This window comes from Melospiza melodia, chromosome 10 (genome assembly GCF_035770615.1).
Source record: "Melospiza melodia melodia isolate bMelMel2 chromosome 10, bMelMel2.pri, whole genome shotgun sequence".
In the NCBI taxonomy this organism is placed as follows: Eukaryota; Metazoa; Chordata; class Aves; order Passeriformes; family Passerellidae; genus Melospiza; species Melospiza melodia.
This window is the reverse complement of record NC_086203.1, coordinates 19,363,073-19,383,406: the sequence shown is the minus strand read 5'-3', so window position 1 is coordinate 19,383,406 and position 20,334 is coordinate 19,363,073. Positions and strand designations below refer to the sequence as shown.

General features: G+C 45.1%; 1 protein-coding gene across 3 annotated transcripts in view; it reads right to left on the bottom strand.

The window, feature by feature from the left end:
• FLNB (filamin B) overlaps positions 1–20,334 on the bottom strand; it is a 70,733-nt gene that overhangs the window by 7,308 nt on the left and 43,091 nt on the right. For 2 of the 3 annotated variants that reach the window (XM_063164742.1, XM_063164740.1), the window contains exons 21-42: positions 19,581–20,178; positions 19,188–19,361; positions 18,647–18,809; positions 18,099–18,259; positions 17,250–17,417; positions 15,640–15,763; positions 15,225–15,381; positions 13,461–13,650; positions 11,406–11,653; positions 9,577–9,651; positions 8,767–8,869; positions 7,748–7,888; positions 6,113–6,241; positions 5,463–5,636; positions 5,151–5,309; positions 4,574–4,777; positions 3,847–3,999; positions 3,422–3,544; positions 2,607–2,873; positions 2,235–2,372; positions 2,032–2,147; positions 111–243 (exon numbers count right to left, since the gene is read on the bottom strand). In XM_063164742.1, coding sequence (XP_063020812.1) covers positions 111–243; positions 2,032–2,147; positions 2,235–2,372; positions 2,607–2,873; positions 3,422–3,544; positions 3,847–3,999; positions 4,574–4,777; positions 5,151–5,309; positions 5,463–5,636; positions 6,113–6,241; positions 7,748–7,888; positions 8,767–8,869; positions 9,577–9,651; positions 11,406–11,653; positions 13,461–13,650; positions 15,225–15,381; positions 15,640–15,763; positions 17,250–17,417; positions 18,099–18,259; positions 18,647–18,809; positions 19,188–19,361; positions 19,581–20,178 — 3,898 coding nt within the window. The remainder of the gene's footprint in view (positions 1–110; positions 244–2,031; positions 2,148–2,234; positions 2,373–2,606; positions 2,874–3,421; positions 3,545–3,846; positions 4,000–4,573; positions 4,778–5,150; positions 5,310–5,462; positions 5,637–6,112; positions 6,242–7,747; positions 7,889–8,766; positions 8,870–9,576; positions 9,652–11,405; positions 11,654–13,460; positions 13,651–15,224; positions 15,382–15,639; positions 15,764–17,249; positions 17,418–18,098; positions 18,260–18,646; positions 18,810–19,187; positions 19,362–19,580; positions 20,179–20,334) is intronic. The other variant, XM_063164741.1, reaches the window with a different exon arrangement.

Here is a 20,334-nt window from a genome sequence, read left to right as displayed (position 1 = left end):
TCATCCTTGGGACGTACTATTTGTAAGCCAAGGGAACTGAATTCTTATGTGACAGCATGTGTGCTTTGGAGGTCATGCAATTGTTCTGATCATCACCAAGCAGTGCTCACCTGGCTCCAGCTCAGACACATGGCACTCTTCAACAGCTCCGGAGGGGCTGTGGACTTTAGCATCGATCTTGCCCTTTGCCCCGTTCAGCCTTATAGCAAAGGATGCTGGCTGATTAACTTTTAATCCAGACTCCTGAGAACGCAACAGTCAGATTATCAAACTTTCATTTCAGACAGCACAAGATTTGTGGCAGGGAAATAACCACTTCAGCATGAGGGTTTAACAAAAGGCATAAAGTTGTGAGTTGCATTAACTCCCAAATCAGATGCTCTCTCCCTTTAGGGGGTGGCTGATTCAGGAGTCACCCACGTTGGCTAGGCTGACTTTCCCATGGTAACAGACTGTTTTTGGAAGCCAGACAACTGTGCCACATCAAAGAGAGGCAGGTTTACAATACCAGTCACCCATTATCACTGAGGTCAGTCCTTGGTACTCAGGCACTTGATTTAAAGAATGCTTAAGCTATAGCTCTATTTTTCAGCCCATTCATTCATTCCAGATTCATTCATGGAAAAGCCTCTGATAATCCAAATGTCTGAAAGAGTAATACACATGTTTATATTTGCCACGAGAGGCTGCATTTAGAACGCCACCACAAGATGTCTCAAACATAAGAAAGTAATTTGAAACATGAAACCAGATGTTGTTGTGCTGTCAGGCCATCGGTGGAAGGCGAGACAGCTCCACACGTGAGCCACAGTGGTCCTTGACCAGCACAGCCCATGCAGCTATGCAGCAGCAATATCTCACTCTTAACATACTTTACCTCATTTTGTTTTCAACTAAATCCTGAAGAGGGAAATAAATGCAACTGAGTAGAACTGAGGTACAATGTATAAACAAGTCCCTGATGTGGGTTTAGTGGAGGTTGATGCTGCACAATGGACTCAGTTACAGAATACTCAGCTTTATCTGCCTCTCCAGGACTTAACTGAAGTGAGTATTCCTGTCAAAGAGTCTTTAAATGAAACACAAGGCAAACATCAATACCACAGTGACTAATTAACGCCCTTGTAACTCCTAGTTAGAAAAGATACTACCGGATCAGGCTGTCATGGTTCATTTACACAGCCGAGGTGGAGAATTCCTGCAGCCCAGGCAAACTCCTGGGGATCACAGCTGGGACATAACCAAAAAAAGCTTTAACTGAAGTACTAATCACCACTCAAGGAGGACTGAGGTACAGTATATTTAGACACAGATTCTCAGTCTCACATCCAAGCTTCTGGCTTTGGAGATTTCAGTCAGGCCTTTAATGTTACTTGTATTTTAATGCCTGTAACCACACACATACACAAATTACATGGTGAGGTTACCAGATGAGCCCAGACCAGCTACAAAGCTGTGATTCATTCTGAGGTTCACTACCTTTCATGAATCATCTGAGCTGTGACTCTGTGGTTTTGTGGCATCAGCCAGAGCTAATCTGTACCCTGACCTCATGGTGGGGCCATCTCTGTCTGCCTGGCCAGGCTGCAGTGATGTCCCAGCTATGCAGCCCTGTGCTACCTCACCCATGGAAATGCAGCTCTTCACGCACGTTCCAAATGAGGAACTTGGTACCAGCACAATCACTGGTGGTTCACCTCTAAATTTTAGTTCTCCTTGTCCTTCCCCTAGCTAATGGCACGGGAAACATGCCTTAGCTCCTCCAATGCTATTTCTGGAGCCTCTTATTCCTAATTGCCAAGTGTTATCACTTGTAACATGCTAAATTGAGCCTTCTGCCTCCAAACTCTGGCTAGCCAGAGCTACCCAGGGGCCCGCTGCCAAAAATCTCTCTGGCTGCAAGCTGAGCTTGACAAGCACCAACCAAGACAAAGCTATTACTTAGAAGAAAGGACAGCCATTTTGGTTTTGGAGAACAAGGACGAAATCAGTCTCTGTGGTAAGTTGTAGAGATGTTTCCTTATGTCTCACCTGAAGACTAGTGACAGTGAGCCTGCGAGCATCATCGGAGGGGGCGATGACAGGAACCAGGTAGGGGCTTTCAGGAATGTGCTCATCATTGAACTTGATGGACACCTCATAGTTGCCTGCAGAGAGAAGAGAGCAGTGAGTGTTTAGTTTCTTTGAAAGTCACAATCAGTGCTGTTTCCATGTGATTCGGTCTCAGTATATACCTGGCTCTTGAACTATATATGATGCACCACAAGATCCATCTTTATGGTCATCAAAGGTGATTTCTGCTTTACTTGGGCCTTCTACAGCGATAGACAGTCCTCCAGCTCCAGCTTCCCGTGTCCATATGCTGAATTCAGCTGTTGAAGCACATGAGAGCACACACAAGGGTAAGTCTGCTGCTGCTGCTGGGTTGCAGCTTCCTCCTAACAGACTGCAAAGCTCCCCACTTGAGCATATTTGAAGAATGGTAGCTCATCCCATCATCCCAGGAGATAGTGCTTAGCAATTTCAGAGGCTCCTGTTAGCCAAAACACTGCACTGCAGACCTGCACCCAGCAGATTGTGGAGCCCACTGAGAGCAGAGGACTCACCTGGAACACCTGTCTCTGCACGCTCCAGCCCTGGGCCTCCAGCTCTCACTTTATGGGCTCCTCCCTCGCCCAGCGGCCCCACGGTGAACTGGAAGGGGCTGCCTGGCACTGGCTGCCCTTTGTATTTGACATCCACAGTGTGGACCCCCATTTCTTGTGGCACAAAGCGGACACAGTAGGTGTTTTTGTCACACTCTACAATTTCAGCATCAAAGTTTCTCCCAGAGGGACTGGTTACCTGAGCTGTCATATCAGCACAATCAATTTCTAGCAAGAGAATAAAAAAATGCAGATTAGAAAGTTACAAGGGGTTTTGGAAGCAGGGCCCGAGCTCAAGTGATTACTCAGTACAAATAACAGAAGAGGCACACAGGTATCTGTGTGCTTCTGAGCAGAAAACCTGGCCAGCTGCAGCTTCCCAGGTGCTACAGAGGCAGATGAAGTGGCTGGATAAGTGCAGCCAGCTAAGCCTGGCCTACATGATTCACAGTTTCCAGACAGCAGTACAAACATTTAACAGCCAACATGATCTCAAAACCCTGGAGCTAAAGTGAGCTGTGCAGCCCATTCTGCAGCCTGCTGTACACAGAATAAATTAAATTAAGGCCCCACCAGTATTTATTTTTTCATGTGTTGATCATGGTTATGCTTATTTTTAACTGTTTGAAAAGACACATTACCAGTGTTTCTTCCCTAAGCTATGTTAATATGAGGATGTCCTTAACACAACTTAAGTTTGTATTTTCCCTGTCTCAAGTACCCTATGCTATACAAGAGCAAGTTGTGGTTTTGGGGATAAGGATGTTGTTGCTTACCTGGGATTTTTAGGTTCAGATCACATATGCTTCCTACTGTTGCAACAGAAGGAGCCCGTCTTGTTCGTGTGATGCTCTCCTTAACTCTTCCTTCACCACTTATCTTCACACTGAATGGGCTGCCTGTAAGTATCACAGCAAGTCATTCCTCCTCTGCTTATTACACACACCACTGAGGGCAGAAATGAAAGCTTCTTCTGACCACAGGGGAACTTTTATGCCCAACTAACAGTCAGGCTCAAGTCAAATACATGCACGTAACCAGAACAGTTTTGGATGCTTGCTGCCTGGGGAAAACCTCCTCGAATCTTTGGCACTTATGGTCCAAGCCAGATCACCCAGCCCACCCACAGTTCCAGAGCACTGGGCAGCCAGATAAGACTTCTGTTGTACTAATCAAAAATTTGCCCAACACTTCTGCTTACCTGGAATATGTTCATCTGCAAATTTAGTGGACACAATGTACACACCAGGAACAGTTGGAAAATAGGACACTTTGCAAGTTCCATCTTCTAGATCTTCAGTTTGGATCTCTACCTTGCTGGGTCCTTCAACTGCCAGTGAGATCCCACCATAACCTACAATATAGATAAGTTAAGATTTCCAAAGCTCTACTCTAAATCTGACATAAAATAGTCCAAAGTCATGGCAGGTGCTAGTTGGTAGGTTTGTATCATAATGGGCACATGGGAGTTGCATGATGCCTTAATGGCATTTCTGTACTCCTAATCAGTCAGAGGCACAGCATGCATTCAGCTCCTAAAATTCTCTGACCACATCCCTTTTTCTTTCAAAAATGTTGAGAAGTTATCTACCAAGCTAAAAAGTTATCCAAGGCTCCACATTATTAAACTAACAGGGAAATAACTATCTTCCTCATTTCCTTCTTGCAATACCAAATGATACTAGAGCCAGCACCACCTCAGTGACAGTCCCTGTTGGTTGCAACAAAGACATGAGCCAGGACCTTACAAAGCATATTCTAAAATAGCACAGTCTGTGGTTAATAACTGACAGCAATGACTGTGCTTAATGGCAGCTGCTGCTTTGCAGCTTGTGACCTGGTGTTTGCATGCTGAGGGAGGCAGTGCTCTCGTGGAGAGTCAATATATATCTCATAGCATCTCAGGGTCCCTTTGTGAGGGCACTAACCAGCATCTCTTGTGTCTACAATGAAGTCACACATTTCAAAGGTTCGTCCTTCTACCAAGCCACGTCCAAAAACTCTTGCCCGTCTGGCATCCCCGATCTCAGACTGGACCACCATGATTGTCACGGGGCTGTTTGGTACATGGCTCCCATTTTTCTTGATGCTAACCAGATGTTCTCCTACCTCCCGTGGAATGAATGAGATGCCTACAAATCAGAGAAATGTGAGAAATTTATTCAGTTTTTATTCATGTTATACTTGATTTAAATGCCTTAATCATACCAAAAAATGCAATACTGGAAGAGCAGTCTCTACTCATGTTGAAGTGCTGCTCTCAAGTAGACCACAAGGCCATTCATATATGATGACAAAACCCACTTCAACTGCAACCTGGCACATCACATGCAAGTGAAAACAAGAGGCCACTCTTCATACTTTTCTATCTTTGGACAACTGTAGCAAACACTATCAACTACTTGGTTCAACAACACACTTCTGGGAAGGGGCACAGAAGTCAGTCATTTTACAAAGTAAAGCAAACTAGAGTAAAGACTATCACAGTAATCTCTCAGATCTTACCAATGTGGTTATTGGGCAGCCTCTTCAGAAGACAAGGCTCATCACGACCAGATGGGGCTTTAATGCTGGCTGTTAGGAGACTGAGATCAGTCTCATTGATATCCAACATGAAGTCAGCAGCAGAACCAAGCTTAACCTGAGACCGTCTTCTGTTATCATCTGAACACATAAAGAGAAACGAGTCACAAAACATTACAAGGTTAAGTGCAGAACAAGTCAGAGGACTTCAAATTCCTGCCACAAACCAGGTTCCCCATGGTATCAGAGGTTAATTTTTAATATGAAGTGCTTCCAGAAGTTTAAACTTTATACCTGTGATCTTGGCTGTGAACGGACTGCCTGGAATGTGTTTGTCATTGTATTTTACCAGGATGCTGTAGTTTCCAGGTAGAGTAGGCAGGTATGTGACTGTGCACGTCCCATCTTTGTTATCAATGCAGCTGATCTCTGCTTTTGAAGGTCCTTCAATAGCCAAGTCCAGTCCACCTAGGAAAAAAGCAGTGGCACTTCTGTAAATCTTTGTGAACACCAGGTCCCAAGATTTGGTCCAAAGAGAAATAACCAGTGCCTGGTACTGAAAATGGAGCTTAAATGTGTGTTTTCAATGGACAGCAGCAAACCAGCTCAGACCAACCCACTGCAGCCACAGTTCTATTCAGCCTTTAGATTTCCTGAACAGTGATTCCACATCCAGTCATCAACCCTAGATTTAAGCTGCTTTCAGTTTATTTTTAATTGAACAAACAATATGCACCCAGTACCACAGGGTACATGTACTGCTCTCAGGAAGGGATAATACACCAGCTTTTTCTGCAAGTTACATCCTGATATTTCCGTAAGTCATTTGTGTGGCACCCCAGAGATTCACAGTTGGACAGATAAATGGAAATCAAAGCCAATGTGTATTACACTACCAAGAAGCTCCTTGTTTAGGGTAGGATGCGTTTAAAGAACTGACTTACCCTCTCCTGCATCTTCTGTGACAATGGTGAAAGTTGCTGGTTTATTTGCAATCCCATAGATGAGGCCAGGCCCATAAGCAGACACACTGCCACTGTTGGGGTAATTGACATAGAACTGCAGAGGGCTCTCTAAAGGGGAAAAAACCAAAAAGAAGCACTTTTAAGGATGAGTGGTCTGGACTACAAGAACTGATACCCATGTTCCTGCACGCCCTTCTCATTACATGATATCTGAAAAATCTTACTGTGACTGTAAGGCACTTAAAAACCAAATAAGCCTCTGTTTCCATCCTCAAAAGACACTTCTCCACAATTTGTGCCACATTCAGTCATGGAAGAGTAAGTGTTATTCTAGTTATCAGAGATAAGCTTAAATGATGTTGTAAAGGGTCTTGCTCACTGCAAGTTTATTTTTAGCACATTAAATCAGAACATGACTCAGAAGCAGGCTTTCAGTTCAGGCACTGATTCTGAATTTTAGTAGCACAGAATTAGGAACTAGCACAGCACATTGTCTGACTCAATGAACCTGAACTAGTGAATTTGAAGGGTATCCAAGAATGTATTTGCCAGCCTCAGATTAGCTAAGCTGGTGCACAAGAACAAAAAGCACAGTCACTAACAATCAAGAATGGTTTCAAAAAAAGGCATAGATAGCTCTTCAGTCCAAAGTTAGATTTTGCAGCTAAGACAGTAAAAAGTTTGATTCATGACAACCTTCAAGAAAGAAACATTGTGGCACATCATCTCTCCGTCCCAGCACAGTAATGGTGTTAGTGAACCAATACAGCAGACAGGTCAGCACTTATGGGGGTGCTATACCCATAAAGTGCTGAAGAGATTGAAGCAGCACCACACAGCACTGAGCTCCCCACTTCAGCCTAAGTTATGCTGTGTTTCTGTACAAACAGAACCAGCAGTCCCTCTCAGGCAATGCTGAAGGTATTCTGTCTCCTATCTACACATCCCTTTCTGCCCAGCCCCCCAAAGCCAGCATGCCTGGAGAACCACAGGGCAGCCACAGCCTCCAGGCCAGGCACTGCTTCCACCGGGGAGCTGGGGGAGCAAGGACAAAAGGAAATGGAATGAAATGCAGTGGTTTCTGTTTGTTAAGAAGCAGCCAGGAAGAAAGAAAGATTACAGCATAATATGCATGTGTGTTTTATTTTATGGCAATCAGATGGAAACAGTAACTATAGTATTTCAACCAATCAGTTCTCCCCACAGTTTTGAGATTTTTTTGCCAATGCAGTTTTAAGGATAAACACACACTGTAACCAGTAGTTTTGCTGAGCACCATGGCAGTAAATTTCAACCTGAAAAACTAGTAGTTAGAAAATTGTATGTTTCTTCTTCATAATAAAATGCCACAAAAGCTAGTTTCCCCAAAACCACAATCCATTTTAAGCCTGGCTGGTACTATTAAACCACAATGGAAGCTCATATGTGCTGGCACTTACTCCTTTGCTTTAGTTCTCTCTGCACTGCTTGCAAAGAAAGGGCAGCTGAATGGTAAAACATCCTGGGCAGATCTTTCCACAGCATGTATGACTTAGCTACAGAACCTCACCAGGGAGCAGATACATCAGCAGGACTCTGCACTCAGATCTGCATTGCCTGCTTTGTCAGACTTACCTGGGATGTGATTTCCCATGTATTTTATGTGCATTTCATGCAGCCCAACTTCAGTAGGAGCATATTTCACTGTTACTGTGCCATCTTTATTATCCACGATATCTGGTGTATCCATCTTTCCAGAGGGCATGTGTACTTCACCTACAAAAGGCCACCATGGGAGTTACAGAGGGAGAAGCTGCCTGCTTCCCCTCTCCCACCCACAGAGAATTGTCTAGCCATTTTAAACAAGCATTTTAAATTGTTAAATTCCTTACCCACAGGCACAAATAGGAGACTAATGGGAACACTAACCAGACATGTTTTCTACTGAAGCTACATGAATACAAGGCAGTGGTAGACATCTGGCAAACAGTCCTGTGACCTTACAAACTCTACACAGGCAGGCAGGGCTGTTTTCTGCAGCCACGGAGCTTTTCACAGCAAGCTGCATAAAAAGCACTGATCTACCTCTTAGCAAGATGGTCCCTCCTCTGCTGCACTTTTGAAAAGGAAAATTTGACCGTTCCTTCAAGCTGGGACAGGCCAGGGCTTGGGCTGGGATTGCTGAGCTAGAGGGCAGAGGGGACACAGGCCTTGTGTACAGGAGCTTAGTGCAACCAGGGTGCTACTGGAGCAATGCTCTCAGCTGCCAGACCTGTAGAAGAGGGGTCACCTGCTTTGGATAAGGTATGTGTAACAGGAATGCAGAATTAACTGCTTTATAGCATCTGCAGAAAAGAAATAATGGAGCTTATCAAGGATGCATGTAGCTGCTCCAGAAGGGAAAAACCATCAATAGGCCCTATAGTGAGGCCACAGCAACACACCAAGAATCCCCTCACTTAACTCAAACCATTGAAGGGCCATATCCTACTCATCCCCAGCGGGTGCCACTCAATGTGAAGTTAAACAGCTATATTGCTGGCAGGATACAAACCTCCCACACACATTGTGGTCTAGACCACCCAGTCTGTTAACTGCAAATGGATAAACACACTAACAAAAAGCATGATCTCCCTGAGAGACACTCCAGGTACCTGTTATTTCTCCTTTCCTTACAGCAAATGGGATAACCATATCAAAGGGCCTGAACCCCATGCCGTTCATGTCTCCAACAGGAACATAAGCTTCTTCTGTAACCTAAAGCAAGCAAAAAGATGGGTCACTTCAAAAGGGCTGGTAAAACCAAATGAGCACTGAGCAACTCCACTGCAAGCACAAGCAGAAGAGAGTGTGATTATTGCAGCCAGCCAAGGACTGGGCTCCACCAGAGCAGTGTCCGGCCAAGCTCTCCTTTACACCACACCGCAGAGCAGAGCAAATCAAACACGGCGCGGATGGAAGACATGCTGGAAAAAAGGAAGAGATAAAAATGGAACACAAAGGGATGGAAGACAATGTAGTGCACACAAGACCCAAAGTGGCTCCATCTGAAAGGATTTAGTTGCTTAAGGCCTGGAAGAGAAAGTGATTTTTAAATGGGGCAGAATGATTGCAACACAAAATGGACAAAAGAAACAAGTTTCACAATGCGACTCTGAACTCAAGACACTGTGATTTTGCTGGGAAAACAAAGCAGTGCACTCAGGGTGCTTTTGCCAACAGCAGACATTTCAGAAGTGGAAGCTGTGGGTGCAATGATCCTCTTCATGTTTACATGAGTTTATTTGGAGACTCCCTTCAAGCAGCAAAGAAAAAACAAGGTCTGGATCTCAAGAACAATTGAAACAATTGATGAAACAGAAAGAATGAACACAATGACCAGAGCAATCAAGCAGTCCCAAGAAGCAGGCTGTCATCTGAAATGGAACACAGATGGGGAGCTGAAAAATGCAAAAATTGTGTACCCAAGGGCGGAATCCGGGCGGGGAAGCGCCCACTGGCTCCTGCGACCGTGCGGCGACATCATCTGCATCTACAGCCTGGGCAGGGGCAGAGGCATGTTAGTTGTTATTAGATGTTATTCTGGCATGGAGGCACTCCCACCTTTCACAGCTCAGAACACACTGCTCCTTCCAGTTCAACACCTTCCTCCCACTGTGTAGCCCTCCCAGTCCTCTTGCCACAGCAAAGACCCAGATCCAGTCAGGGAAGCTGGGAAACTGCTCTCATCTGCAGGCACTGGAGGAAGCCACCAGTGGCACAGCAAAGGGACAAAGCCAGTATGTGCCATTGTTGCATGCTTGGGAGGGAAGTGGAAAGCTCTGCCTGAACACTGGTGGAATTGAATGTTAGAGTTGTTTTCTTATGGGACTGATGCACTGAGGGAAGGGAAAGGTTTAAACCTAAGATGGGGGTCCCTGAGTGCTGTGCACCATGACACGCCAGCTGGGCGGCAGGGGAGCTAGCTGCTGTGGGAAGGCTGCTCTGGTTCATGCACTTGGGTGAATGACCCAGCCCACATCCAGCCATAGCAGCAAAGCCTTTCTTCTGATTCATAGCTGGGACTGCGTCGTCAAGGCACCAAATGTGTTTTCCTCTGGCGCAGCCGCTCTCCTCACCAAGTGTGCCAAGAGCACGACTTGCAAATTCCCATCTCTCCCATTAACCCAAGTTGAGTGGCTGGGACTGACACCCACGCAGGCAGCTCCCCCAGGCTCAGCCATCCCAGTCCCTCCTCCCATTTACAGCACTGCAAACCACCCTAATGAAACAACCCACTGGAAACTTCTGCATGGATGGACTCCACTGAGAAAACCAACGCAAAACAGAAATGCTGCTGTTTCAGTGTTCTCTGTCCCCAGCTGAGACACCCAAGTCAAACACATAATGTATCAGTCAGCTAGGAAGTGGGAATTTTGGCTGGCCAGGATTGGGCTCCCTGACCTCAAGAGGCATTTCCTGTGGTGAACCTTGAGCAGTGACCAAGGGAGTTTTTCTCTCAAGGAAATCTTCAGCCACCCATAGCAATCTGCCAGGATGACAGGTAGGAAAAGCCAGAGTTGCTGGCCATAGGGACTCGCCCGTGAGCCCCATCTGGACTCAGTACAGTCCTGTGATGTCAGGATGCACCAGAGGCTGCTTGGGCTGAGATTACAAGACTGAGAATTGTTTTGCCAACACAGAGAGATGTTCTTCACAAGAAGGGCTTCTGTGAGCCCTGAGAGGCACCTGGTCTGCTTCTCAGGGGACTGGGGTATTGTTTGCTAAATGTGGAGTGCTGCACATAGGAAGGAAGATAATTAGAAGGAGGGAAAATTTGGCTACAACAGTTTAACTAGCACTTACAAATAATTTTTAAGTGTGAGCTAACGGTCTGCTTCCCTGGGATCTGTCAGCAGACCGTTCCTTATTTTGGGATCATCTTAATAAAAAGTGAGAGACAGAGAAGGCAAAGCACTGTATCTGACAATGGCCAACACAATTAGTTGTAGAAGCTGATTACAACCACCCTTACATCACTTAGGAAAATAACTACTTGGTCAGGAAATGAAAAACAAATTTCTTCTGAAAAGCCAAGTCTTCATCCTCTGATGGTTTCTATCCCACTTCACTTAACCATATTGCCTGCTCAAAATAAGCTCTGCAAGGAACACAGATTCATTAGCTCCTGCTAGCCTAATAAATATCTGAACATTTACACACAGAGTTAACCTATTGCTAAATAAAACACAGCAGCAGAGATCCGAGGGGGAGGTACTTCTGGAGCATTACTGGCTAAGCAGAACGGGCTTACCATGACGGTGAAAGGACTGTTGGGAATGTCCACCCCACCAAAGCGGACATAAATCACATAGGTCCCTGGTTTGGCAGCAGTGTAGAAGATATCGTAAGTCCCGTCCTCATTTTCAACAACATCTGCTTCAGCTTCTGTCCCATCTGGCGTGAGGACGGTACACGTCACTTTTCCCTTCCCTGCTGATTTGGCGTCTACCACAAAACCAACCTCCTCACCAGTCTTCACAGTGGGTGCAATTCCAGGACCTACAAGGCAATTTTAGTTACAGAAAGAGTTCACAGGACACTTTTCCCAGGCAGACTGCCTGTGAGGTGCCTGGGGAGCATGGCACCAAGGCACTGGTCCCAGGGAGCCATAGATGTGGTTTTGGGAGCAGATGTACAACAAGGGACATTTGTAAAACTGGTCAGCACAGTGGTATGCTAGAGCTGGCTACCAGTTCTCCTTCTCCTCTGCAATCAGAGAGGCTGGATGGGAAGAGAGAGGAAATAAAGCTAAGTTTGAAGAAAGCAATGCCTTAACCCATACTCTTATCATCCTACTCTTTTATGCAGAGCCAAAGGCACATTCTTCTGCCAGCAACTCAGCTTCACTGCTTTAACATAAACTTCTCTGCGTAAGCAGATATAAAAGGGCACAGTAGCAGCCATGGCCACACTTTCTCCACCATTATCCACACAAGATTTTCCACTGTTCTGCCACACATCCCGAAAAAAGAACACCATGTAACAATGCCAGAATTGAAGCAATCAGGTCTAACTTGAAGAACACTGTGTTTAAATGAGAACTATTATGTCTTATTTGCAGTAGTACATATTGAGTGCTCCTGCTTCTGACCCTCACTTGTTACCAGGTAAATGGCTCATTTTCAACTGGCAATGAACCTGCTGGTTTAATACATTGGCAGTATTCCAGCACTTACTCCTACAGTGATTGCATTTCAGCTTTACAGCACTGAATCAGAAGCACTTCTTGGAAATGGGAAATTTTAGCTGGCATCTGGCAGTAATCTCCATCTCAGTTACTTTCAATAGTTAGTGACTTGAGTTACTTTGAAGAGTATCAGATTTACCCATCAAGGCATCTTTTAAACATATTTTGATGATATCTCTTCGTTTTTTGATTATATCTCTTTTTTTCTTCCATTGTGTCAGGAATGTATTTCTGTTTAAAACAATTTGATAGCAGCCAGCTCATGGACAGGCTTCAGGTGCACTCTAACTGCACAATGCCCACACACTCTCACAGGTCTACAACAACAGATTAAGTTTCCCCATTCAATTTGGCCTTGCCTATTTTATTTATTTATTCTACAATCAAAGGACTTAATGTTCAGTGGTATTCTTGTAACTAGTTCCTGCCACTTCAGCTCCCTGCCACAGCCTCCTGGGAGGTGGGAGCATGCCACAGTGACCACCCAAAGCCATGTGATGAACACCCTGTGTGCTCCTACAGCAAAAAACCTGGAGAACTCCTACACCAAGGTAATGATTTTTTGAGTCATAGTAATATCTTATCTTTAGGTTCTCTTCTTCCCAAAATCCTGTTCAGACACAGGCCAATCTTGACCACACAGAAAAACAGCAGAAACCTTCACTAATAACACCTAGCCTGAATAGCCTTTGCACATGACCAGCTATTTACATCCTCAGAATTAATTCTGTTGTAGCTTGCAATGAAAAGCTTCTAGGAATGCTCACTGTGCAAGGAACAGGATGCAGTGGACACACACATATGAGCTATTTTTAAATCACATTCACTTAAGTTCTCAGCTAGATTTATTGATGCCAAAATAAGCATCAGACAATTGCATCTGGCTGTTTATAACAGCCCAGGCAGTCTGACAGATTTTGCTAGAGACTGAAACAGATCCCTGCTCACCCACAGGGTGGACACTTCTTTATCTTTAGGAACACCCCTTCTGTGTAAGAGCAGCCAGACTACACAAGTCTCAAGCATGTCTTCTACACCCATCACATCTACTGTACCATGCACAGAAGGCAGCTTTACACCCAGAACAAACAACAGCAAAGAGAGGAGTCCAGCACTCACCTGTGGCCAAACACTTGCTGGCATCCCCAGCTGGAGAAGCCCGGATCCTGTAGGGAGAGGCCGGGATATCATCTCCCCCATACTTAACGCCAATCGTGTAGCGGCCCGTCTTGTCAGGGACATAGGTGACCGTGTAAGTGCCATCCTTGTTGTCATGAATGTCCACTCTCTTGGGTTTGCCCTCTTGGTCCTGAGGAATGCAAACCAGAAGATTTAAGTGCTATGAAGGTTTTGATTTTCCTTAGCTGGACATCAAATCTGCTCACAACCACACTTAAGTGGTCTCAAACAGATACAGAATTGCAGCTTTTTGAAGTTTAGAGATATTTTGCTCAAAGACTGTAACAAGAACAGAGTATTAGGAGCAGAAAGATATCAGACCACTACAAAATAATCAGTACTATCATTAACTACTCTTTGGTTGATATGCGAATGTTTATAAGACCAGCAAGCCATTTTAATGAATTTGATATTATTTGTAAGAAGTTCAGGCTTCACTGTCAAACTGCTGTTGGAAATAAGGAATACTTCCCTGTTCCCTGAGGCACAAATGGACAGTCACACTGTGCAGCTCTGTCCTGAGTAAGCACTGGCTAGCCTTGGGCAGCTGCTCCCTGAAGGGTCTGAGGGCAGGGGGAAGCCTTACTGGAGTCTGCTGTCAGCCCTCCTGCATGAGGCATCCAGCTGCTGGCACAGTGCAATGTCTACAGCTAAAAGCAGGTCTGTGCAGCCCCTTCAACTAACATTTCTCATCAGCTGCAAAGCAAAAAGCATTTTAGAAAGTCTTCCAAGCCTGTTTATAGGGAATCACATGTTGACTCAATTTTGTATTTTATGACTTAATGCTGCCTGGGGTACAGTATAAGCTGCAAAGGACTTGATATTTAGGTACAGCATGAAAGAGTTCACTTCTTTCAGGAAGGGGTGTGAAACATTTGACAGCTCAGAATAAGAAGCAAACAAACGCTGCCAGAAGGATCACCTAACGCACTTCTACCATACAGGACTTGTGGAACTTGATCTTCAAAGCCCCAGCCAGGCTGGGAGCTCTGATAAGCATTTTGGATCCTTTAAGAGCACACTTGCACACCAGAATTAATGGCAACTGCTTTGGTGCACCTGAGCAGGCATTGAGACAGGACAGGAGCAAGAATGCAGAAGGGCAAGTACAACCAGGCATACCATGACCTAGGCATGCCAGAGCTCAGCTATGTGGTTTATGGTCCACTAATCAGACACCTTTTCACAGAGGCCACAGAGTCCAGGCACCAGAAACTTTGGAAAGAGTAGTAACAAAGACAAATCAAAACATTCCTGCAGTATCTCCTTAAGCAGCTTATGACTTCTGGCAACCTTGAGGGAGATGTGTGATCTAATTTATCATAACGTGATGCTCAGAGTGGTTGTTATCTCATGGCCTTGCTGAATACTGCTAGAAGACCGCCTCCATTTCAAATGCCAGTATTTCCATAATCTTACAAGAAATTACTTATGTCATTTTGGGCATTTGCAGAGTGCAAGGTTAGGCAAGAGCCAAACAGAGTATATCTGATGACTTTAAGACAGAAGTTTCCCAAAAGCACTCTCAAGAGCTTCACAAATGCAGAGTGCAAGACTTTGCTGTACCAGACTTTAGTGTCCAGTCAGCAGCCCAGTCTCCAGGACATTGGGTATGTTAGGATGAAGCTGTGGACACTTCTGAAAGGAGAGACTCGTGCCCACCTAGAAAACATGTTTCCTGTCCTGCTTGGTTTTGTTACTTACCGTGATCTGTACGGCCAGAAGTCCCTGCCCAGCATCCTTAGCATCCACAGCAAACTCCACAGGCAGGCTGGCTAGAATGCCATAGGAACTGAGCCCTGGACCACTCGCTGTCACCTTACTGGCATCGTACGTAGGAAGCACCTTCACCTTGAAGGGACTAAAAGAGCAACCCATTATTTTCCCTCCTCCCAAGTCAGTGGCTGATAGCTGCTGCAGTACATGCTATACAGCCCTCTTACACTGTCTGCTGCAGGTGCAGTGGGCTCAAAACACCACTGAACCATAAAGTCATGCAAGAAGCTGCACTGTTTAAGTAAAAAGCACCACACCAGTCTGTAAATGGTGCTTATGTGCTGGAGGAACACCACTGGATTGTTAAATCCTCAGTTCTGCAAAGTTCCTCTTATCACCTTACCTTCGAGGAATCTCTTCATCAGCATATTTGACAGTGATCATGTAGGGTCCCTCCTGCATAGGGGTGTAAACCACCGTGTGGGTGCCATCTCCATTGTCTACCACATTAACAGGTCCCACAACTCCTAAAAAAGCAATACATTTTTTTCTCAGCTATGCTATTAAAATAGTTATTTGCTGCACAAAGCTAAACTATGGACTGCTCATTTATAACAAATTTCATTTTTTTTTTGATGAAAGCAACAGGCATGGATCAATGATCAGCTTCCCTTATTTTATATTCAAAGCCATTGACTTGAGATAGATTTTTTTATCCACTGCTGTCTGGGCTCCCATCTTCTTGCTGTAAAGAAAAGCTAGCATGAAAATACAGGAAAAAGATCTGCCTTTTGGTACAGTCTAGGTTGAGAGCAATTGCTAAAGGTGCATTGAAGATCTTTTGAGACAGAAAATGAGTAATGCTTATAATTGTCTGTACTGTCATTTACAAGATTACTTCGTATTATTGGGATTCATTGCAGAGAATTGAGCTCTAAAGCCAGCTGGTGTACAGCATTCACCAGCTGTCTTTCACAATCAGGTGTTTAGAAAGGCAGGCTTGCTGCCTAGGCAAGAACACCCTGCAAGCTGCCAAAGACCTAAGCAAGCAGGATCAATTATTTCAATTTGCATTATGTTAAATCTACAAAGATTATGTGACATATCAGTTCAGATCAACACACAAAGCAGTCTACAATTACAAGTTGGCTTTAAAACACAGAAAGGATTAGTGGTAAAGCAAGCACAAAAGAAATGTATATAGCTGCCATGCACAGCCTAAAAGCAACACCGTTGGTTTCCCACTCCCTCCTGCAGATGATTCTTGCTGTTGCCAACCGGATTTCCAAGAACCAAAACTGCCAGTAGTTAGTGAGAGTTCAAACCTGTCTCAGTGTCACCCTTTGGACCACCTTTAAAGAAATCCGAAACTGCTTTCAATGGGGAGCGCCATCCCTGGGAATCCGTCTCATCCGCTAGAATTAAACAAGTGTTACCTGCAGGGCACCTGCACAGCAAGGCTGACACTCCAGGGCAGGGGCAGCTCTCACCTCCAGCAAGGTGAGACTTGCAGCCAGCAGGTGCTCACTGACAAGATACTCTGCCACTGAGACACTGCCTTCTGGGTTACTGACTGCAAACACCATTAATGCTATCACCTGAAGGGCCTTGCTGTTCTCTGGGGACCACTGAGCAATTTCACCATTATTCAGAGACTCCTGCAATCCACTGACCCAGGTTTCCCAAGTCACTGTTCACGTTAGATTCTGGATTTACTTTTTGATATCTAAAACTTAACACACAATTGTTCACTGGTGATGGTTAGTCACTTCTCCCAGCCCTGAAGATCAGGCTAAAGCCATCCAAGACTCTGTCTAAAGCAGCACTTCCTAGGGCACAGCTCTCTATCACAGCATGATGTGGGTCAGCTGCTAAGGGGCACACAACAGCTGAACAGGAGCAAGGGAAATGCTCACTCAAGTGGCATTGCCACCTTTGCAGGCTGGGCCAGAACCATGTTACCTGCCCAAACACAGATATGGGCCCAGTCAGATGGAATATTTTGGTTCTTACCTCTGGGTCCTGTCACCACCACTTCAAGAGGTGCTATTCCTGCCTTGCTGGCGTCCACAGTGAAGGACTGGGGGATTTTGGCTCGAACAGCTGTACCCAGACCTGGTCCTGCTATTTTCACCTTGCTGGGATCCACAACATCCTTCACAGGAACCTTGAAAGGACTGCCTGCAAGTTGACACGGTAAGTGTTTAACACCACAAGGTTAACAGTTACAGAGAACAAAAGGTCTTTTTTCTCTACCTTCCTTAGGGTTTTTTTGTTACTATCCCTCTGCTGCAGGCAGGAATTACAACCCCACAGCCTCCACACCATCCCTCTGCTTCTGCAAAAGCCGGAAATGCAATGATGGTGCTTCTACAGTTTCACAGAATTGGTGTCAACCATCTGTGACCTATCTACTTCTCACACCTCAGGAAAAAAAACAAACATGAAAGAAACCAGAAGTGCAAATGAAGCATCATGGAGGCAATACATTTCCTTATATCTTGCTGTGTTCAGTATGTCAACAAAGAGAATGGGAACAACAGGAAACATCCCCTCTTACTGCAGAACAGGATCGTTAATGCATCCACATAACAAAGGGCTATTTTCATAACCTAAAGTATTACACACCACTTGTATATAATATCAGTTATTTGTCAAGGCTTAGTGTCCCTTTTCCCGTTCCACTCATCTGTACCCATCTGAGCAAATGCCACTGCCTTTTCTGCCTGAATTCTGAGGAAAAGCAGAAAGCCACAATCACATAACATCCCACAGCACAAGGGAAATGCAGCCAACTGAGAACTCTGAGTGCACAGTTTGACTTCATCCCTCTTCTGAAAGCCACTGAGCAAGAGCTCTTACCAGGAATATGCTCTCCCCCATATGTGATGTTAACATCATAATCTCCTGGAACATAAGGAATATACTCGGCACTGCAGCTCCCATCTTTATTATCTTTACAGCTAATTTTAGATTCTGAAGGTCCTTCAACAGTTATTCCAAGGCCACCAATTCCTGCCCCTCTGCAAGACAGAAACACACATTGTTAGAATCACCTGCTTCTAGAGCAGCTTTGTTGCCCTCACATGTTCTGGCTGCATTTTCATCCTTTTTGGAAATGTGGTATCCTAACTTCCAATGTTCAGCCTTCAGCATGTGCTGCCACACAAAGCTGTTCAGCGTTGCCTCGCTCAAATTTTGCTAGAATTTTCTTCTCGGTAACTATCAATCCCTAATATCAAATGTTTGCAGAGCAGAGTAGATGATGAGGCAGCACACACAGTCATCAGCTGGACATGGCTTGGCCTTTTTATAAATATTTGTACTGAGTTTAGCATCCTGCATTGCACACACCACTACAGTCCTCCCCCCACACCGATATTTCTTCAAGATCAAACAGGCTCCATCACCTGGTGACAACTGAAAAGGCATTGGGCTGATTTGTGAAAGCTTCTGTAAGTCCAGGTCCTTGTGCCTTCACACGGGATGGATGGCAGCCCTCTGTGACATTCACTCTGAAGGGACTATTTGGCACAGGCACACCATCATATGTCACATTGACTGTGTGTGGACCTGTTAAAAAGAGGCAAACATCTCCTGAATTCCCCAAAAATGCTCATAATTTAACACAGCTCTACAAGATGCTACAGACTTAAATGTCTGTATATAGATAAGAGTTGCTTCATGCATTTCACAAGACTTCACAAGTGTTTTGTAACTGAGATTCCATCTACAAACTGTTCTTCTAAAGACAAGTTACCATAAAAGCCAGTTCTTCAAGTTAAAATAGAGCTACTTCCTGCAGAATTAGCTCCTCTGCTGGCAGACCTCTTGCAAAGATGCCAACAAGTTACTGGCAGACCTCAGGGGTTTGCCAAATGAAAGTGGTAGAAGAGCTGCTTGCTCTTGGTTTTCCCCTTTCAAGTAAAAGAAAACAAGCCCCAAGGTTACCCTTTTCAAATGGTGTGTACTCCACTAAATATGTTCCATCCGCGTTGTCCTGGATGAGACAGTCTGTGGGGGAGCCAGAGGGGCTCGTGATCTGTGTCCTGATGTGCTCACCACCAGCCTTCGTTAGAGGTCGAGCATCCACAGTGAACTCGGTTGTAGCTTCTCGGAACACATCTACAGGAAATGTTTTGAAGAGTCACTTCAAGAAGTCCAATATATTCCAACAACAAAACATTTGGTGAAGCAGCATGATAAACAGCTTGTTTGGGAACATGAGACTCCTGTCTGTCCAAGGATCACCATGGAAACACGCACAGCTTTTACAACTTTCAACATTTAGAATACACAGAAAGGACTGCAAGTCCTACAAATTCCGCTAACAGTTAATCTCACCTTTTCCTTCGACTCCTGGCCCAAACACTTTAACTCTGCTTGTGTCCACAGCTGGCTCCACTTTGACCCGGGCTGGGAATTTAGGCACTTGCTCTCCTCCATATCTCATCTTGATTGTGTACATGCCAGCTGAGAGTGGCACGTAGGTAACGACATACGTCCCATCTTTGTTGTCGTCGATCTGCACCTCGGCTTTGGAGCCAGTATCTGACACCATGTCCACCCTCAGGTCCCCGGGCCCTGCTTCCGTGCAGTCGACATTCAGCAGCCCTGCCTCGCCTACTTTACCCCGCTCCAGACCTGGGCCTGTGGCAATGACTTTAGAGACATCAAACGGCATTTCTATATCTGCCTTAAAGGGAGAACCAGGAATGTGAACTTCTTCAAAGAGGATGTTTACAAAATACTCTCCAGGCTTCGTAGGCAGGTAGGAGACAGAGCAGGTTCCATCGCCGTTGTCCGAACATTCAATTTTAGCTTCACACGGGCCTTCCACTGTCAAACCCAAACCTCCGGTTCCTGCCCCTTTGGTATCTATTGTGAATTGGGCTGGCTTCCCAACAAGGCCCCCTCGAAGACCTGGACCATGAGCTTTTACCTAGAAGAGAATATGCAGTTGAGCTAAATGGCCTTTTCCATGTTACTGCTAGAAGACTTCCTAGTTAGACTTGCTTGTATGTGGGACTCGATTTACAGGCCCTTAAAAATACAGAGAAGGCACTCTCGCCTTTGCCACTCAGCCCTACATTTTTAC